The sequence below is a fragment of the Bidens hawaiensis genome, unplaced genomic scaffold, assembly GCF_021521415.1.
Source record: "Bidens hawaiensis isolate Kalapana, Puna unplaced genomic scaffold, B.hawaiensis_p1.1 tig00014582_1, whole genome shotgun sequence".
Classification (NCBI taxonomy): domain Eukaryota; kingdom Viridiplantae; phylum Streptophyta; class Magnoliopsida; order Asterales; family Asteraceae; genus Bidens; species Bidens hawaiensis.
The window spans coordinates 360,166-382,943 of NW_027492271.1; the positions used below are offsets into that span (position 1 = coordinate 360,166).

Sequence of the window (22,778 nt, forward strand, 5' to 3'; positions counted from 1 at the left end):
CCTTTTCTTATTTTTCCCCTTAACAACCCTTGTCATAGGCTTCCGAACATCAGCTTCAGTCTCAATCTTCTCCTCATTAAACTCATTATTACTCAGTTGTTCATCAATAGAATAATCACTAGAAGGTTCAATTTCAATAAATAAACTGAACTTATCGCCAGGACTTTTCCCCTGTATTGATAGCCTCTTCTTGTTTTGCTTAACATAGGGGGGTGTTTGGGTGAGCTTCTAAAACTTTCGTATTTGCTTATTTTTTTCTTTAAAAGAAAAAGGTGTGACTGAAAAGCTCCTCCAAAAGCTTCAAATTTGAGCTTTTCAAATGTTGCTTTTGATTTTCAAAAAACAAATAAGCAAAAAAACATTTTTAAAAGCTCACCCAAACACCCCCATATTGATAAAGACAGTTTGTTTAACCATCTTTTCATGGTGAGGTAATGAGGTTCCAATTGTGGAAAATCAACTCCATCTGCATCATACTTAACTTTGTATACTGGCCTAGGCACCTCAAGCATCAAATCATCCAGCAAAAACTGCAAGAATTTTGGATATAACATCCCATGTACAGCATGTGGAGGCATTGACATGCATGCATGCATAGAAAAATGAATCTGGAGTAGTTAAATTGCAACTTGTTGATCAAGCAAGCAATTACACCCACCCAATAATTCGTCGAACTATCAAATCCTACTCTCATATCGGATAGGCAGTGGACAACTATGTGAAATAGATATCTCAAGTATGGTAGAAGATGCTTATTTTCTAGTGTCTTCCACTTCGTATCATACCCCATCTTGTCAACAATTTCCTGCAACTGAACCTTCTTGAACTTTTTGAAATAATGATTAGAAGCATCTTTGATGTTCAATACCCATCTAATGTCAGCTTCGGTTACTGCCAAATTCTTCCCTACCACCTCACTTGTAATGGTGTCCTTGGTACCCTTTGCATTTTCCAAAATTCCTCAATCCAATCAGTGTGAATAACAAGATTTGCAGTGATAGCATGTAAAAGTAGTGATTCTCTAAGGCTTTTGATCATGGAAATAAAGACTTTATGTTTCTTGCTCTTTGGAAGATCCAAATGACTGTATATGTTAAGTTGTTGCATGACATTATCAAGTAGAAATATTAGTATTGGCAAATTGAAAAACAAAAAAATGATAACAGAAAAAATATAAAATAGAACAACAAATAAATATGAAATTATGAAAAAAATTTCTAAGTCTAAAGAAATCGCATCACATGCTAATTCAATCGCATTGCATGGATAATTCTAATCGTGTCGCATCAAGGAATTTCTAATTGCATCGCATGGGTTTTCAATCGAATCATGGATATTTCAATTGAATCACATGAGTATTTCAATCGAATAGCATGGGTGTTTCAATTGTTAACTCTCGTGCGATCCGATTCAAGTCTCATGCGATTCAGACATTTTATGCGATCCTGAGAGAACACGGATCTAACTCAGATCTATAACAGTTAACTATTAGATCTAAACCGTAATGGATCAAGTTCATTATTACTCTTAATTATAAGTTATACTAGGTGTATATATGTGTATATATTATAGAAATACTTTAGATATACGAAGCTTTGATCGAGAGTGCAAATGGACAACAATTCAATAAGGCTAATCTCAAAACTTAAATTAACAGAGCAGGAACCCTCTATTTATAGAAGATGGATTCTAGTTCGTTACACATTCCGTAACGTACTAGCCTTCCACTTCATTACATTACAAACCGACTTATAAGTATAACGAACTGCCCTCTAATTCGTTAAATATCCTTAACAAATCAGGAGGGATAATAACTTAAATATCTAGTTCGTTAAACATCCTTAACGAACTAGATTGACCATAACGAACTAGAAAATAATATAAATGACTTTTACATTATAATAAACAAACGATAAATACAAAGACTCGAGACGCAAAACCGTGCACTAACAGACACTCCATAGTCTTGAGCTCTTTGTCTTTAAGTTATTTGAAGCGCTTGGTCTGCCAGTCTCTGCAGTTGTGAATCCCATGCTCATGACATACACGAACAACACGTTGAAATTGCATTGCTCGGTCATAGTCTTCACGATGCTCAATTAATATTTTATTCTCCAACAGCACGTCATTGTCAGTCTCTGTCAAGTTCACGAGCCACATCGGATCAATGATCTGTAGTAGGCCTTGGCAATGTTGATAGAACAGATTGCGGAATCATGTCAAGCCGAGCATCTGACGTGAGTGTGGTCGTCAAAGTAAGTTCCGGGGTGCTAATAGTAAGCGGCACCGCCGGTCGTTGAGGAATGAGCGACCTTGGAGGTTGAACTCCAAATGAAATACTAGCACCAGCTGACGCACGTCGTTTAGACGACCCTTCACCAGCTACCTCCTTCCCTTTACGTTTACGTTGAGCAGCTATAGCAGCAACTGCCTCAAACTCAGCTTGTTGTTGTGCTGGATCACCACCGTCACCATCATCACCATCATTATGATCACCATCGTTCTCAGAATCCGAGTCATCATGGATCCAGCGATCATTGAGAGGACATATATAATCTGGATTTACCAGATGACCAATAAATCTTTTGGTTGGTGGATGTGGATCTTGCCTATAGATCTTCATTCTGCGAACAATATCTGCTGCCATATGTTCCAGCACCATTACATCATTCTGAAGTGTCTGATCAATCACCAGGTCTGGAATCAGATCTTGAATAATAAGCTGAATGAACCGAGGATACGTTAAGAATTTCTTGCGTCTATTCATCACAAGACAATTCTCCTTGAGATGATAAAAGATCATCTCAGAAAAGTTATATGGCCTATTCAGTATTAAAGCGACAAATGTCGATTGTAACATAATCCGACATTCATCGAAGCCACCCTTCCGTCCACCAAGGCAATGAATTAAAACTTGAAGTAAGTACTTGTATGTTGGGTACAAGTGCGCCTTGTTATACATGGACTTGCCCAAATCACCAGTATAAAATACACGGGCAAATAAACCTCGAATCAACTCCTGATTAAACTCACACGGGTTATCTATATTATCATCAAACTGCAAAACTCTTCTGTTAACTCCTCGTGTGGTAATAATAGACTTTCCGTTGATAGTAGCTGTGATGTGATTCTCAACTTCAATTCTTCAACATAGCGGGCTGAATTCCAGAATTGACGTATAATGCTGAAATGAACATTCGGTCGAGCTCTCACAGCATAATGAATCACCGAACGTCTTATAAATGTCAATATGTATCCAAACACGACCTCTTCAGCAAAATTCGTACCGACAAAAGCACAGATGTTATGATTTTTGTCGTACGATAATAAAGATAACGCCTGTTGTTGTTGTTGTGGCTCAGCGGCAGGAGGATCCTGCTCCATATTGTCAGCCATTACGCTATATAAATAAACTCAAGAATTAGTGACAATGAATAATAATAAAAATAATTATAATATACAATTAAAAATATAGTTAAAAGATTAAAATTAAACCAATTTATAAACTTTTAATTTTAAAATAATTTAAAAAATGTCATTTATTAAATATTATGATTCGTTATAACGAACAAGTGATTCATTATGACGAATTAGCTATTTCGTTATCAAGAAAATAAGGACGAATTAGATCTAACGAATCAGGTGTGGAAGTGTAACGAATTAAGGCCTGATTCATAATAAATAACGATTGATATCCTGATTCGTGTGATCTGTGTAATGAATTGAACACGAAACAGTTCTAGTTCGTTACAGTATAACGAATGGCCCTTAAGCTTAATGTTTGACTAATTAAGTCCAAGTCAAAATCACCAAGAACTTCAAAAGTCAATAATGCAATTCGGAAATAACTACACACATGATCAACGATATAAATCCAAACAAATGACCACAAGGATCTCGGAAACACATAGTGAGCTGAATCGTATTGACCATTTGTACCACAACATGGTACATATTAGGTAAATTAAAGGTTTTATAAATAACTTAAAACCGATAACTCAATCGATTAATTAACCCAGCAAATGTTCGTTAAATATGACGAAAATCATCACACTGAGATCGCATTCACCTTATGATTCAGAAATACTGATTGTTATTAAGTATAATGATGATCGGCTTTTTTAGAGAAAATTTTGGCAGAGTAACATTAGGTTAGTGAAGAAGAAAGATGAATAGGAGAGACAAATGGGTTCACGAATCCCTATATTCAACAACTTGACACATTTCCCAAGATAATGAATCATTTGATTCGTGTAAATTTGAAATGACGAATCAGGTGATTCGTTATCATAACAGCACACATGGCATAAGGAATTACAGTTAATTTGTTAAGATAAGTATAACGAATTAGAAGTCATTCGTTACAGAGTGACGGAAGCGAATTAAGTTAACGAATTGGAACGCAATTCGTTATGAATGACATTAATTTGTTATCCATGAATAACGAATCACATTTGTGTAATTATAAATTAAATAATTAAATAAAGAAATCAATTAAATAAAAGAATAATTAAATTATTGATACCAATTTTTTATTAAATAAATCAACAAAATCCCTTATCTCGATGATTAAATACCTTAACGTTTTACGTTTAAAACACTTAACTTAAAAACAATGATTAATTAATATGTAAAAGAAAAAGTAAATTTTTTTTTTATATTTTGAATTTTTGATGTAAAATATTTACAAGGAAATTATCCGAAATAAGACCTAAAACAGAAAAATATTTTTTGTGTTTTTGTATGATTTTTTAAAAGCAGTACATATTTTTGGATTTTTTCGAGTTTATGCAGAGAATAATATTGATCAAATTGCCCTTCCATCACGGTTTTATATTTCAGCAATATTGTGACTGGCGTTAAGCCAGTCATTGATATTGTTGTCCACTTAAATCTTATAACAAACTTTCAAACGTTTTTGTGGTATGAGTAATTGTTCAATTAGAGCACAGAATATCAGAAACTATCTGCCTCTAATCTCGGTTCAAGCTTAGCTTGATTTTTACCATATCACACCAACTTGACTTAAACCATTATAATGTCGATCAAAATTTTAATTTTTAGAACTTTTGAGCAATGCATCAAGTCTTTTACTGTGAGTGAGTATGCACGAGTCCATCTGTCGGCTTACATACGTTGTATCCCCTGGGGTCCGTTTCTTATTGGTATTGAGACGCGCGCAAGGGAGGAACAAATGTATGACTAACAACGGATTTTGATAAAGTTAGTAGTTTAAATTTGTACGAAGTACAGCAGTGATCAAGTTTAATGACTTTGAGTTTGCTCTAAAAGCGGATGAAATATTCATGCATACGAATACCCAGATGATTAAGCCACATAAAGACTCACAGTGTCCAGAACCCTAACGTTTGTTATTTGCTTTATTTTATTTTTGGTGATCAGACAAATATAAGGCTTGAGTATGACAAGCTATTACATTTCTGCCATCCTTACCGAGATTTTTGGTAGAAACTAACACCTCTTTCAATTTGGCGTTTCTTTATGTTTATATCACATATTTTACTATAACAGCTTGTTTAAGACCTATCAATGCACCAATACAATTAAGCACACAGCCTTGTAAGCTTATTTCTTTCTGGATATGGGGTCAACTGATCAATGTACTACCATTTTCTCTTTTTGCTTCAAAACTCAATTTTTGAGGAGCATAAAAATAAATTCAATCGCCCCAGTCACTTTCAGTCTATAGATTAATGGCTATCCTATCAATCTACAAGTAGATAACAGGACCAAAACATACAAGAATGTTCCACAAACTTAAATAGCCGACATAGTTTTCAGCGAAAGAGTAAAGTAAAAAGCATAACAATCGCCCCAAATACTTTCCATTATAAGGTAAATGGCTATCCCGAACATATAGAAGTAAATATTAGGACCAAACGTATACAAGTATATGTTCTTCAAATGTAGGTAATTGACATAATTTTCAGAAAATGTATGCAAAAATATTTTTGGATTTTCTTTTTACATACATAAAAACACAATCTTTTTGTCTTTTTCGGATTTTTCTATACATATGAAAAATTCACAATCTTTTTTATTTTTTGGTTTTTTTAATGTTTTTAAATTTTCAAAATTTCTAAACAAGAACAAGAAAAATACAATATTTTTGGCTTTTTCAAAATTTTAATGTTTTTGGATTTTATCTATACAAACGAAAAGCACAATATTTTTTTATTTTTTATTTCTATTTCACCCCCTAAATATCAAAACAAAAAATAAAAAGAAAAAAAATAAGACAAAACAAAAATGAAAATAAATAAAATTTATCCTTGTTTCAGAATATCAGCAAGGGTTTTTAATCCATTTAAACCAAGCAAAAAGTGAAAACGTGTTTTGTTAAATGCTTTGGTAAATAGATCGGCTTTTTGAAAATCAGTATGTACTTTCTCAAGATCAATTAACTTCTTTTTAAAACAATCCCGTATGAAATGATATCGAATTTCGATATGTTTCATTTTAGAGTGTTGTAGGGATTTTTGGTGATGCTAATGGCAGCAGAGTTATCAATTAAAATGGGAGTAGTAAGAAACTTCAAACCGTAGTCGCGCAAATGTGGTTGTATCCACAAAACTTGGGAACAGCAACTCGAGGCTGCAACATATTCTGCTTCCAGCGTTGAAGTGGAGATCGTTGTCTGCTTCTTACACTGTCAGGAAACAAGCCGGCTTCCTACGAATTAACACCCTGCTGTAGTTGATTTGAAGTTGATCTTGCACCCTCCATAGTCTGAGTCAGAAAAGGCGGTAAGTTCAAAATTATCGTCCTTGGGGTACCATAACCCGATGTCAGGATTACCCCTCAGATATTGAAGAATACGCTTGACTGCTGCCAGGTGAGTCACTCGGGGACTTGCTTGGTACCTAGCACATAAACAAACTGCAAACATTATGTCAGGTCGAGAAGTAGTAAGATACATTAAAGAACCAATCATAGCTCGATAGAGGGTAGGATCAATGGTATCCTCCAATTCATCCGGTGATAAATTGTGACCCATGGGGAGAGGAGTAGAAGGGATTTTTCCGGCAGTAATCTTAAATCGGCTCAAGTCATTGTTCACGTACTTAGTCTGGTGAATGAATATTCCTTTCGCAGACTGATGAACCTACAACCCTAAAAAGAAATTCATCTCTCCCATCGAACTCATTTCGCACTTTATTTGCATCGACTTCTCGACTTCCTTACACAACTTGTCGTTTGTTGACCCAAAGATAATGTCGTCGACATAAATCTGAACGAGGAGAAGATCATCACCAATGTTTTTATAAAATAAAGTGCAGTCAACAGTCCCTCTCTTAAAGCCATTATCAGTCAAATGGTTGGCAAGCGTGCCATACCAAGCTCTCGGGGCTTGATGTAGACCATACAGGGCCTTGTTTAAGCGATAAACTCGGTTTGGATAATCAGGATCCTCAAAGCCAGGGGCTGTAACACAAACACTTCCTCGTGTAGTTGACCGTTGAGAAAAACACTTTTCACATCCATTTGATAGACTTTAATATTCTTGTAAGCCGCATAAGCCAGAAAAATCCGTATAGCCTCCAATCTTGCAACCGGAGCGTATACCTCAGTGTAGTCTATACCCTCTTGCTGATGGAAATGTTGCACCACTAGCCATGCCTTGTTTCTCACGATCACCCCCATGATCGTCCTTTTTACATTTAAATACCCACTTAGTTGGAATAGGCTTCTTAACTCTAGCGGGTTTGTCGATAAGATCCCATACACCCAATCGTTCAAATTGTTGTAATTCCTCTTGCATTGCTTCTACCCAAGAAGGATCTTCAAGTGTCATACGAATCGTTGTTGTTCTACTTGGGATAGAAAGCAGGTGTATTTGGCAACATTTACGATTCCAGAAGAATGTAAATCAGCATAGGCACACAATATATTATTCTCACTCGAAGAAGCAACTTGATGACGTGTTTGTACGCCCACATCAAGTTCCCCAATGATGTTTTCCTTTGGATGATAATTATGAATCCTAAGAGTGGGATTCTCAGGAACAACAACATTTTTGAATAAGTTAGTGTAATGTTCTCCAAGCTCGTGATATGAATCGTCACTGTCAACTGTATCAGGTTCAATAACTTGATCAACAACTTGATCATCATCAGAAGAAGTAGAAACATTAACAAATGAAGCTGGAGGATCATCACGTGGATCTTCAGTTGGAGCTACAGTTGGATCTTCAACATCATTATAACTTGATAACTTTGGAAGTACCAATTGATCTTTAAAATACGCACGAAGTAGGTCTTCATCTGGTTGCTCAGTTGATGGAGTAAACGAATTAAATAAACCATCATAATCAAACATCCAGTCGGGACCTTTCCCTTGAGGAGGTGTGGTGTACCTTTGGCAATCCACATGGTACCACTTCTCCACACAACCAGAAGTAAAATTAAATACTCTTTTCTTCGGAGAAGTATAACCCAAGAAATAACCCTCAATGGCCTTTTCTTCAAAATTACCCATATCTCTTTTCAACATCGTACAAAGACACCCAAATGGTTCCAAGTACTTTAAGTTAGGCTTTCGTTTGTTCAAAAGCTCATGGCTCGTCTTTTGGAGTCTCTTAACGGTTAGAACCCGATTAAGCGTATAACAAGCAGTATTCACAACATCATTCCAGAATTCGATCGGAAGCTTAGAATCGGCTAGCATCGTTTTAGCTGTTTCAATGAAAGTTCTCTTTTTCTTTTCAGCAACACCATTATGTTGTGGTACATAAGGGGCATTATATTCTCGATGAATTCCTTTTTGAACGCAAAAGAAATCCAATATAGTGTTTTTAAATTCAGTACCATTATTACTTCGAATTCTCCTCACTTTTTGCTTGTATAGTGATTCGATCTTAGTGATTAAATTTTGAACCAGAACAGGTGTTTGATCTTTTGAACTCATAAATAAGACCCATAAATATCTTGAATAGTCATCGGTAACTACAAGACAATACCAATCTCCAGAGATACTCGCACGATTCACAGGACCGAACAAATCCATATGAATTCGTTCTAAAGGAGTATCAATGGAATTAAATAACTTAGAAGGATGTGGCTTTTTCTTCTGTTTGCCTTTCTTGCAAGCAACACAGTGGTCAGATAACTTAAAATTCTTCAAAGAAACAGCTTTGACCAAGTCATTTGCCATTAAATAATTCAATTTTCGAACATGAATATTACCCATCCTACGATGCCATAGAATAGAGTCATTCTCAGTTGCTTTAGAGACAAAACATGTTTCGATCGATGTAGATACTTTAGAACTCATATTTAATACATAAATACCATTCGATCGAGGTGATCGCATGACAACCATGTCCTTGGGAATAACGTATCCTGGTTTTAGAATCAGACATTCTTCATCGTTAAATACAGTAGTGTACTTCTTGTCACAAATTTGCGACACACTTAATAAATTATGATCAAGTTTATCACAATAGTTGACTTTCTCAAACATGATATGCCCATTTGAAACTTCACCCTCTTGTGTTATCATACCCCAAGAATTCCCAACAAAAGCCACATACCCTCCTTGAATATTCCTAACATTTGTCAAGAGGTAGAGATTTCCAGTAATATGATGAGAACATCCATTATCCAGTTCTCACCAGACACGGTCTTGGATGTACCCTACACACAAAGGGAAAGTGATTACTTCAAAAAGGCAGCCCAGGCCTCAGTCTTGGGCACCTTTTGAGTTTCATGAGAAAAATCAAATTTAGCCGAATTCAATTGTTGTTCAGCAACTTGGGAATAAGTTACAGGCCTTTTAGACTTTCGTCTCAGAAAGGTAGCTTGAACGGTATTTGAGTTCACGTTCTCGCATATTGGCTCTGTTGGAACAAACATTGGTTTTACTTAAGCATATGTTTCATTCACATGAATCACCTTACGTGGACTCACAATAGAAAACATGATGTAAGTATCATCATCACATGACAAAGGTCGTTTCAGAATCTCCTTATCACAGGAACCAGTTTTGATTGGTCCTTGACAAATGGATGAAGATTATGAGATTTCTTATGTCCACAGTTTCTCACAACATGACCTTGTTGACCACAAAGAAAACAACTTCGCATATCCACACGATCATTTTGAGGTTTAGCAAAAACAGATGCCGCAGAAGGTTGATGACTCACATTCTTAGTAAAACTCTTGGCCAAATCATCAGACGACACCGATTTCTTTTTCAAGTAGAAATCAAGATTAGAGCAGTTTGAAAAACTTTGCAATGTGTCAGTTCCAGTTGATTTTACAAAATCAATTTTCTTAGCAGTCTTTAACAGATGCTTAGCTTTAATCAATGGGTCTGATGAGTTTGAAGTTTTGGCACAAGCATACTGACGTTCAATATCTTGTATCTTGGAAATTTCATTGTGAAAGACACTTTCAATCAGCTCAGGTTTGATAATACTAATTGGAATGTCTTTCTCAGTGAACATCGTGTCGAAACCTTTTAACTTAAACACACGGCCAGTAGAAACTGAAGGATTTATGAAACGCAACAAATCCTCATCCGAAATCTTTGGTTTGTCGGATTTCTTTGAGTTGAACTTAACATGTGTTTTCTTTTTCTCATGAACTGTATTTGAACCATATACAACTTCCTCAAATTCATGAGGTTCACAAAGAATGTGATTCGAACTTGGAATGTTCTCATTTTGTGTATAATTTCTGGTTCAAATACATCTTCAATGATAACTTTATCAACATTCTCAACAAAAACTTTATTGCTTTCAACATGATGTTTTTGAGTTGAAGATTGGGCTTTAACATGATCAATTTTTACTAGTTTAGATTTTTCTGAAACAACAGGTTCTTTCGCAATCACATCTTCTTCTTTTCTAGCAAAAGGATTTGCTGTATAATCATTATAAAACGGTGGTGGTATTTCAACAAAACCTATACCCTTTTTAGAATCTTTTTGCTTACCAGATACTTTGATTATCTCATTTAGCAAAAATGATGAGTTTCTAAATTTGCCCAACTTGTTTTTCAACTCAAGAACTTCATTCTCAAGCTCGGTTATCTTAGAACGATGTTTCAAGATTTCTTGAAATTTTTGATCGTTAATCGTCATTTTGACAGATAACTCAACTTTGAGATCATGATTACTTATCGACAATGCTTCAATTTTCTCCCTAGATCTCATTGAGACTCTAAAGATTTTCTATAAGTATCCTAATTAAGTAAAGAAATTTCTTTCACTAAACAATCATTATGATTCTTCAATGATTCCAACTTAGGCTTGTTTTTCTCACAAAAAATAGAAGGACTAACCTCGTTAATTTTGGCCATGCAAGCAAAAGTAGTCGGTTGCTTCTCACATGAATCATTAAAATCAGACTCAGTATCATTGTCAGAAGATAATTCACCCCCACTTGCATCTTGAGAATTTTCATTTAACCCGATCATAGCCAGATTAGCTTGATTATCGTTGCACAGCAATCTTTGTGACCAATCAGTTCCATCCATGTTGGACAGCTTAGCTTGTGACCCAGAAGAATATGGTTTGGTTCCAGAAGACTTATCAGCATCATTTCCATTTTTCCCAGACGAACTTAGATCTTGACTTCTAGGACCAGTATATTCCTTCTTCGGTTTATCACATTCTTTGGAAAAATGTCCAAACTCTTGACAATTATAACACTTAACTTTCAATTTGTCAAACCCAATTGTTTAATGAGGGAAGATCTTTGCCAGTTCTTTGCATGAACCTTTTCACCTTTCTAACGATCATTGCCATATTCCATTTCAAACCCATGAGTTCCAAATCATCAGGATCGATTTGGTCATAATCTTCATCAGTTAACTCACTTGTGACAATTTTACTACCAACCAGATTCTCATAAGAAGACATGAAAGCACTCAAAAATGCAAAATTTTTTTCAGCTTCCTTCATATTCACAATCGGTGGTGATGAAAATTAATTTGCAGCAACTGAAGTTCCAGAATTACCAAAAGATCCAGAAGTATAGAAACAAGCACGTGGATCACTATAGGTTGTTGTGGGTTTTTCTTGTGCATTTTTACTGAGGAATGCTATGATTGGAGCAATTGTCGAGCTTAAAGGCATGCTACCACCATAAAAAGCTGGATCTTGACTTTCTTTCGAAGACTTTTGACATCTCAAATCATATTCTTGAGCTTCATCTTTTTGCATAAACTCAGAAGCAGTCAAATCCTCATTCTTGAAATAGTTATTCTCCTTCAAGACCATTAGAAATGTCGAATAAGAACTAGGTAAAACATTCTTAACTGTACCAATCTTACCATATTCAGATGGTTCAATCTTTAACTTATCCATTTCAGCAATTAAATGATTGAAACGAGTAGTCATTTCCTCAACAGTTTCACCTTTGAGTAGATTAAAGTTTCTGAATTGAAACTTTAACATCACCTTTTTACTTTCCTCAGTGTTACCCATACTTCTCATTATGATGTGTTGAAACAATGAAGCGGTAATCTTGATACTTCCCACTTGATGAAATATGTTATCTGGTAAAGCCATAGTAAGAGTCGAATGAGCTTTTGTTTCAATCTCTAATGCCTTTTTCTCCTCTTAAGAATATTGTGAAATCGCTTTAGGGGTAAAGCCAATAGTTTCATCTCCAATCATCGGTACAGTGTAAACCTCATAAAGACAATAAGAACAATCAGGATGAATAGAACCAAGATGAGCATGAAAACGAGGTTCCCATTTAGCAAAGTCACTAAATTTCATCAATCAAGGACACTTGGAATGAGATCCAATCTCAGTATCCAATTGTAACATTTGTTGCATGAGTGCGTTTTGAGAAGCTAACGCATAAAAACCAGCCATCTTGATAATTAGCAAACTGTGAACAGTAACTCTAACGAACTGTGAACAACGTATATAACAAATTAATGTAATGAATCAAGTATAACGAATTGACTGTAATCTGAGTAACGAACAAGGAACAAAGTCACACGAATTAGCTTATAACGAATTGGTAACCAATCACCAACGATCTAAGTCAACGAATTAGAATAACAAATTAAATTCAAAGTAACGAATCAAATGAACGAATCTCTAAATCCACTTAACGAATCAAAGTAACGAATTACCAACGAATCAGGTCAACCTAACAAATCAGATCAACGAATCTCGGATTCAAGGTAACGAATCAAGCTAACGAATTAGCTACAGTTAACTAACGAATCAGGTTGTTATAACGGTTATAACAAACTCTGACAATCTCTAAATCCACTTAACGAATCAAAGTAACGAATTACCAACGAATCAGGTCAACCTAACAAATCAGATCAACGAATCTCGGATTCAAGGTAACGAATCAAGCTAACGAATTAGCTACAGTTAACTAACGAATCAGGTTGTTATAACGGTTATAACAAACTCTGATAACTATTGCCACGTGGCAAAAGTTTGTTAGATATGAGGTTAACGAATCAGACCACGTTTCTGACGAACTAGATTACACGAATCAGATTTGGTAACGAACTGAGTAACGAATTGAGCACGAGTTAAGAAAATTCAACGAAGATATAACAAATCTTCAACAACTGATGAAGATCTTCAAATCTTCATCCTTAATTTCCAGATTTCTGGAAAAATGAAGAACACCAAACACTTACTCAAACCCGTAATACTAACTCGATACTATACCAAATCACACAAATAATAGCTCAATTTACTCGTAAACGCATCACGAAATCAAATCGTAACACACCATATACCAAATCACTCAATATCCAATACAATTGTCCAAAAACCCGTCCCTGTTTTCGGTCGATTTCAGATCCAATCAAAACAACACTAATCCAAACCAATTTCCAATTCCAATCAACCACACAATCTGTATACCTTACTAAACACAAATCCTCCTTAACTCAATCCATATTCAACCAAAACCGAATCTTAATAAAACTAAAGTTATACTAACAAACCTTGAATTAACGAATTAAACCACTAGATCAAGAGCAATCGAACCCCGAAAGCTCTGATACCACTTGAGAGAACACATATCTAACTCAGATCTATAACAGTTAACTATTAGATCTAAACCGTAACGGATCTAGTTCATGATTACTCTTAATTATAAGTTATACTAGGTGTATATATGTGTATATATTATAGAAATACTTTAGATATACGAAGCTTTGATCGAGAGTGCAAATGGACAGCAATTCAATAAGGTTAATCTCAAAACTTAAATTAACAGAGAAGGAACCCTCTACATATAGAAGATGGATTCTAGTTCGTTACACATTCCGTAACGAACTAGCTTTCCACTTCGTTACATACAAACCGACTTATAAGTATAACGAACTGCCCTCTAATTCGTTAAACATCCTTAACGAATTAGGAGGGATAATAACTTAAATATCTAGTTCGTTAAACATCCTTAACGAACTAGATTGACCATAACGAACTAGACAATAATATAAATGACTTTTACATTATAATAAACAAACGATAAATACAAAGACTCGAGACGCAAAACCATGTACTAACAGATCCTATTCAAATCTCAATCGCATTGCATAAGAAATGCGGTGCAAAATAAATTTTTCGCGATCCGATTCAAATCTGGAGTTCGTCCAAAACTCAATTCCTTGTAAATATGAGGTCGCCTATGTCCGATTTATACTTCTGTACACTTTTCATCCACAATCACAAACATAAGGAACTCCAATCGGACTTAATAAAGAGCGATAAAACCTAAAGATCTAAAAACTAACAAATCTATACAAAATGTCAATTAAATCAGTGCATATGTTCATAATGATGTCGCCAACAAGAAACCATGGTCAATTTAAGGAAACATGAACATAAATAAACTCTAAGATCCAAGAACAGTTTAGTTTGAACAGACATGAAGAACAAGGTCTGAAAGGACATCAAACGATGTTATACTGTGGGAGATGGATCCATGATGATGTTTATCAAGTGTGAATTGATAAAAAAATAACATCAGATTTGACAGTTTGTGAGATCTTGAAGTCGGTTTGGTTGTGTTGAGAGACATAGCGTTTGAGAGTGTTGGTGTTTTGAGAAGTGAATAGAATGAAAGAAAAAATGAAGTCCCCTTTATATAGAGTCAGTGAATAACTGAGCAAATTCGTTAAGTGAGGTAGTGTGCTTTTCAACAGTGAAGTGAGTGATGTAGTAAACAATAGGGGTGTGCACTGTTTGGTTCGGTTATTAGCATTAACCAAACCGAACTGATCGATTATCGAATCGGTTAATAACCAAAATCAAACTTGGGCTAAAATTTTGCTTAAAGATACATGAAACTAATGTTTAAATATATGAAGTAAAGGCATAACTACATGAAATGAAGGTATAAATATACAAAATTGAAATATTAGTACATGAAATGGAAACATAAATACATGAAAATGATATTGTTAAACAATTAATACATATATGATACATGAGATAGAGGAAAAGAGGCTTGAAAATATGGAAAAAAATGAAGAGTTCGGTGCGGTTCGGTTAATTCGGTATTCAGTTTTTTCGGTTCGGTTTCGTCGGTTTTCAGTTAACGATTCCGTTATTGCTCTCACCCCTAGTAAACAAATGCGGTAAAAGTAAAGGTGAACACAACGATGTTGCGAGGAAAAACCTTTAGATCCTGGTGAGGATCCTTGGAATAAAACCTCATGATGGGAAAACTATCCCCTGTCTCAATTTATTTATATAAAATGGTGGTTACAGCTCGAGAACTAGTTGAGAACGAAAGCTAAGTACAAGTGTGAGTATTGAGAGTGCAGAGTGTGTCATATAACGTTCTTAATAGCCTCAATTATATAGAAAATGAAAATAACAATAAGTCTTACAAATCCGGGAACCCTAGCCGCCATGATTATTTGACGACTTAGTCTTCATCCCACGTGTATTTCAGTTGTTTCACCTAGCTTTTAGGTAAAATGAGTCATCTAGCCGTTGTAGACCGTTTGAGTCTTGCGTAACCTATAAACACAATATAAGTATAACAAGCATAGTCGGTTAGTTCAGGTTCCTGCAGCTAGCTTAGAATCCAAGCTATCAGGGTAATTGTCAGGATCACGTTAGAGATAAAATGACCCGTAACATACATAGCATACATGTTGAAATCAAATGAAGAACATACAGTTTGAGATGCCTGAAGATTGAACAAAAATGACCGGAACCTGATTAGCGAGAGATTGGCTGTCGGAGTTTAAGTTTCAGAAGCGTTGACTGGGACCAGTCATAGTCTGGTTCAAGAACTTCCAACACATAATTGGGAAGATTTGATCTACAGTAACCTCTATATGGTAATACAGATGGTAATTGTATTAAAGTAGGTGAGGGTGTAAAACTTCTCTGAACATATTGTAACTGCTATGTAAAAATAGTTTATAAATTTAAAATTTTAGTCTCCTAATTCAGCGTTCTAAGTTGTGGTTCGACAGCTGTTTGAATTATAGAGTGTGAAAAAAAAGGTGAGGTTGTTGTATAGATGACAGATTAAAAAACCATGTTTTGTTATAATACAAGATATATCATTTTTTTTTCTTTAATTTTCTTTTCTATTGGAACCAACTAGTGAGACTCGATTTTCTAGTAATGAATTATTAACTGTTATTAAACTTTCGTTTCTGTAAAAAGAATCTTTTTTCCAAATTCAAGTTGATAGAAATTTATTTTAGATTTACCGTGTCACAAAAGAAAAATGAATAAATTAATTATTTGTTCAATTGAATAAGATTCGTAACATCAATAGATTACAAGTATTTTATTAAACGCTTTGAATGAAATAAAACTAGGAAAATAAATTTAATATAAGCATATTTACATGCACACAAACACATACAAGTTAATATTTTCACTCCGCCAACTATTATCGCTATAGTTTATTATTGTCGGTTCAAATCTTAGATAAAAGAAACATGGTGTATTCTATAACATCTGAAAAAGACCTCGGATTTTTATTTCAGTTTTGTTCTTCGAAAAGGCTTAGCCGCCCTTAACATGATTACACAAACAATAAAAAGACATTACTCATTACTTATTATATTTAGGAAAAAAAATTCTTTACACAAACACTAGAGGGGTGCCGTGAGACCATGGAACTGCTTAAACGGGATATCAATTTGATTTTGCGGTCGGGGTTTTAATATCTTTCATGTTGTTGTAATATTTTCTAAACAATACCAACTGATTAGGTTTTGAGTTCGTACTTCAAACCGGAAATAAAAGCCAAACAACTAATTTTTAAGTTATATGTGTAAAATTTTTATAATTTAGTTGTCTTTAGTTATTTTATATTAAACTACGTAGACTTTGCTAAACTATTTCAAAAAGTCGGTCTTTAGGTTTTAAATGTATTATCACTTCTTTATTTTGACTTTTATTATTTTTTTCGTCTAATACATGACCTAAACCCTTAAATTTTAATCGAAGTTGTTAACGCAAGTTTATAGTAGATAAAAAACTACTAAAGTTTATTTGAAGTAAGCGGTCGTATAGTTCAATAGTATGAGGTTGCTTATTAGAATTTAAAATCTTAAGGTCTCATGTTCTAAATATGACTCTTAATCTATACTATTTAATAAATAAAGCTTTCTAAATGCCACATGTTATTACTATGATAACCCTTACAAAATTTTCCCACCTCTCTCTCATATTAAGTATATTTCTCTTTTTAATATTTTATGTTCAATTTTTAATAATTTCATCCTAATTTAAAAGAAGTAACACCATCATAAATATGTTAATTTGTAAAATATAAAATTTATTGCATTAGTTATTAATATTAGAGTTTGATAAGTAACCAATACGAAACGGGTGAGTTTTTTTGACCGGTTAAAGCATCAAACATTGCTAATGTCAAAACAAGTCATTTACAACTAAGTTTTCATATAGAAAATAACAAAGAAATAATTTATGATTTATGAATTCTCACAACTTTTTACTACTAAATTGCGTAATGTGTAATTTTTTTACCGTATAATATATCTTTATATATGTGATACATTTTTTTTTGTATTTCACATTATGTTATTCTTTAAAAAACATTACTTATTCTAAGCCGTGTGTTACACGGGCAACTAACCTAGTATGATAATATGAATGAGTCAGGTTGGATTGAATGATGTTTTAAAATGAGTTTGGGTGAGTTCAAAATAAAAAGTTAGGATAAGTAAATCTCAAGATGGTTTAACTCATCATGTCCCAAGTAAATGTTAAAACATAAAGGGTTCAAAAAAAATATTAATAATTCAAAAAAAATATTAATAATTCAAAATATACAGTAAAAATTTTTCAAATTTTTCCGATTTCAAAATATTAAAAATGAAAAAAAGTAAAACAACTAAAATGTTTTCAGGGCCGTCTCTGAAAATGCGAGAGACCTTAAGAGCCTTGTGCGAGAAAAAAAAATGGGCCCTACATTTAAAATGTTTTTATAAAAATGGACCCTACATTTAAAATGTTTTAATCAGTTTATTTGGCCGAAAATATAAGTACGTTTTATTCTTTAAATTATCCAAAACTAAATAGGCTTTTATTTTTTTAACTTTTAGTTGGGTTTTAAATTTAGTTATGGTACTTTATAAAAAAAACTAGTTTTTATCCCCCGTATTACGTGGGTTGTTTTATATTGTTTGTTCGAATATTTATTTATTTTTTGAATTTATATTTTTCTTATTGTATGAAAGTTAATAATATACTTATGGTTTGATAATAAATTGTTTCATAAATAAATGAGATGTATAACCTGGTTTAAAAGCTATATGGTTTTGATGAAACCCAAGACCTGTTTATTTTTGTTACTATAAAATTAGTTTTTTTAATTATAAATAATATTTATGAAAGTTAATAATATACTTATGGTTTTATGAGACACAAGACTCATTTATTTTTTTTTACTATCAGATTGGTTTTTTAATTTAAATAATATATATATATATATATATATATATTTAAAATAAATAAGATATTAATTTTTAGTACATCCTATTTTATAGGATTTTTACATCAATAATGTGGTGAGAATAATTTTTTATTTAATGAGATGTTATAACCCGTTTAAGGAATATCTGGGTTTGGTAAGACCCATACCCATGAATTCGGTCAAGTGCATGAAAAGCCTTCATTTAAAAATCAAGCAAATCTGGTGACTCCAAAAAAAAGGGGAGCGATCACATCACGACACGTAGGATTTTTATATCTTCGTTTATATATATATATATATTATATATAAAATATATTACAAAAAAGTTCTTAACGTAAACAAATAAATGAATATGAATATACCAAATAATAAAAAAGTAAGAAAATTCTGTTGCAATCAAAGATACATAAGTAAAATGAATAAAAAATTTCCTAATATAATCATAAAAATTAACATGAGTATGTGAAATAATAAAAAAGAAAAAAAATTTGATGGAATAAAAGGGAATGATACATTCGAACTGCTAAACAATAAAAAAAATAAAAAAAATAAAAAAAATGGTGGAATCAAAGAGAAAAATAAACAAAGCAGGGAATCGAACTCATGTGGCCCAACTTGGTTACGGTACAACTTACAATGTGAGCTACATAGGATTACTAGTTCCTTGGAATTTATTATAACTTATCTATTAATATTTCAAAATTGATTTTTTGGGCCCTGTGCAGTGGCCTAGCCACAGCCCACAGGCCGGCCCTGAATGTTTCTCCCGTCGTTATCGTTCTTTAAGAAAAACCAGTTTTGTCTCGTTCAAGTTCGGTTTTTTCAATTTTTTCCTGCTCGCTTTTGTTTTTTTTTTTTTCATTTTGGTTGGTTTCGATTTTTTCAGTTTCTATTAAGTTTGGACAAATTATTACTGTTGGTTTGTTTTAAAATAAAATAAGATGAAATCTTGTTTTAGTTCATTCTAACCCTAGACAAGCCATTTCTAACCCATAAATAAACGTCACTATCAATATCTCAACCCATCTTTACCTCTTTGAAAAATTCTTTTAATCCATTCTGATCATTTCAATTTTAAAAGTTATCAATATTGACCTAAAACATCCGTTTGAAATTTTTTTCCCCAGCCCTACATGACTCAATGGAGTGTTCCCTAGTGGTGAGTTTTCTTATTGATAATGTTTGTGTGTAAGACATGGGACGTCAAAATCAATATGGACATGACATCCTTGTACGGTTTATTCGAAAAAACCGATAATCTCTCTGAAACAAAAGATAATAAGAGAAAATATACGCAAAATAATAGTTCTTTCATATTCATAAAGGAAAAACGAGGAAGCACTAATTGAAAACCAACTAAGAAGAGTTTGAACCTAATTCAAAATCAATTGAAAATAAATAGATAAGAAATTTCAAATAACTCAAGTATATCTAAATTTTTTTTTTAGATAAACACATCTTATTGTAGCAATTTTAATTCAAATATGACGTGGTGTGCGAAACTTTCATCCTAGCCAGTTGCGGTTACGGCTCATGTGTTGATTCATTCGTATCAATAAACGGATTGTATCACAATTTGTCTCAGAAAGATTCACTTGCTATTGAAGTGATTAAACGTCCGTAAAAAAAAATCCTTTTATTTGAACCGCGACCATAAAATATAAAAACAAATTGTTAAAAGTAAAAATTAATGTTTATCTTTTCAAAAAAGTGTGCGTTCATTTTGAAAATGAAAGGTAAGTCCAGAAATTGCTAGAAGCATCTCGTTCGTCTATAATCAAAATCAAAAACACGAAACAAAAACCTAAAGCAAACGCTGAGAATATTATTATTATTATTATTATTAGACATTTGGGATGGATGCGGATATGATGGATTCAGATGCTCCGATGAAATCTTCGTCACCGTCGGCTTCAGAACACATTGAAGCGGCTAGAAGATTGCTAACACTAGCTCGTCAATTCATTGATCAGGGCAAACCTTCTCAAGCTCTTCAAGCGGTAATTAATTCATTCAACCATGAATGTGATTCTGTTAAGAATTGATATTATTTAGTTAACCCTAGTTACTGTTTCAATGAAATTGAGTTTGTTTCTGAATATACTAACCTAATTGGATTCAAATGATCTTGAATAAAACATTTAGGGTGCGTTTGGTTTGCGGATTTTTGTCGGAGAATTTGAAGTTTTCATAAAAGAATGGAATCTATTAAAAGTTGTTCAGTTTTAGGGTGCGTTTGATTTGCGGAATTTTTTTGCATGAATTGGAATATATTGAGTTTATTGGTACCGAAACATAAGGGAAACGGAACAGAAACCACACCGGAATGTGTAACCGATGCTGGTATGCGCGTAAATCAGCGGACCGATGCTGGTTACCGATGCAGAGCCGGCTAGGCGTAACCCGACACTAAACGTGTAAACTGGCATCACACGTGTAAATTGGCGCCGGACGCGTATGGGCACTAGACCGGTATCGGTGTGCTTCCGGTAGCAGATCGTGGAACGTACCAGACTATAGAACGTATTGGTGCCAAAACGTATGGGTGTTGGGCTGCGTCGGTGCCAAAAAAAATTGGTGCCGAAACGCATATGTGCATCGTGAGTGGGGTAGTTGAAAATTGTATTTACTTTGGGTGAATTCCGTCATATTTTGGAAGGATATTTGGAATTCTTTAAATGAAGGAATTTGATGGGAGTATGGGACTAATTCTGATTTCTGCTCCAATTAATTTTTATTTGACAACCAAAAGCATTAAGAATGACATTGATACCTAATTTCGACAGATTCTACAAACCAAACACATCACGAGTTGGAATTCAAATTTCAGTTCCATTTAATTCTGCAAACCAAACGCCCCCTTAGGGGATGTAGTTTCATTTCCATTGAATTTTGCAAACCGAGTGTTTCGTTCGTTGGAATTCATTGGGGTTTAGTGGAAAACATATTATATTTCAGATTATGCAATAGTTGTGTTGAATTATTTCTTATTGTGTAACAGGTTGTGATGGCTATGAAAAGTACCAGAGGCGAGGCGGGTGCATTTGAAGCTCTAAATCGAGCAAAAGAGGTTTACATGAACAAAATGAATGAAAATAGTGTTGATGAGCTGGCATCTTTGTTTGCTGAATGTGCAATAGCTGAAGCATTGCCTTCAATATCAAACTGGGAGCCAGATGGTGGTGGAACATCTATACTGACTGAAAGTGGGAGAAAACAAGTAATGGTGGATGCATTCTCTGATGGAAGTAGCTTTGTGTGTTTGCAATGCGGTGGTCTTGTTAGTAATAACCGCAAAGACGAACACTTTGCGTTTTGGTGCTGTAATGATGACATGTCTTAGAGCTGTGTTTTGGTGGTTACATATGTGTTATGGATTATGTTGTGTAATTTAGATATGTCATATGTGGAATGATGTATCCTTTCTGGTGGGATGTGTTACTCCAACTTGCGTTTCTTAGATTAATCGGTGAGATTATTGTTATCTAATCACCTCTCTCCGGTTTGAAATATAAGTTTCTAGTTAGTTCAAGGAGCCATTCCCACTTCGGTGGGGTGGTAAGGTGATTAAGGTGTGAAATTGAAGGTTACGGGTTCAAACCCTATAAAGTGTAAAAGCTTAAGTCGTTATAAAAATTACGTAGTTCAAGGGTTTTGCCGTTCTAGTATGGGGGTGTTTATTGTTTGATCTGTACTCGAAAAACCTGAACTTCGGGTGAAGCTGAACTTGAATAACAAGCTGAGTTGAATAATAACTAGTGGTTATTCGAATAGATTAAACCGAAATTCTATTTCGCTTTTGAATCGAATTCGAATTTGGAAATCTTGAACAAAAGTGGCTGAATCT

General features: G+C 33.8%; 1 protein-coding gene across 1 annotated transcript; it reads left to right on the forward strand.

The window, feature by feature from the left end:
• Positions 1–20,666: 20,666 nt before the first annotated feature.
• LOC143547044 (uncharacterized) lies at positions 20,667–22,372 on the forward strand. The gene is made up of 2 exons (XM_077038558.1): positions 20,667–20,931; positions 21,933–22,372. The coding sequence occupies exons 1-2, from the start codon at positions 20,788–20,790 to the stop codon at positions 22,272–22,274; spliced, it is 486 nt and encodes a 161-aa protein (XP_076894673.1). The 5' UTR covers positions 20,667–20,787; the 3' UTR covers positions 22,275–22,372.
• Positions 22,373–22,778: the final 406 nt, after the last annotated feature.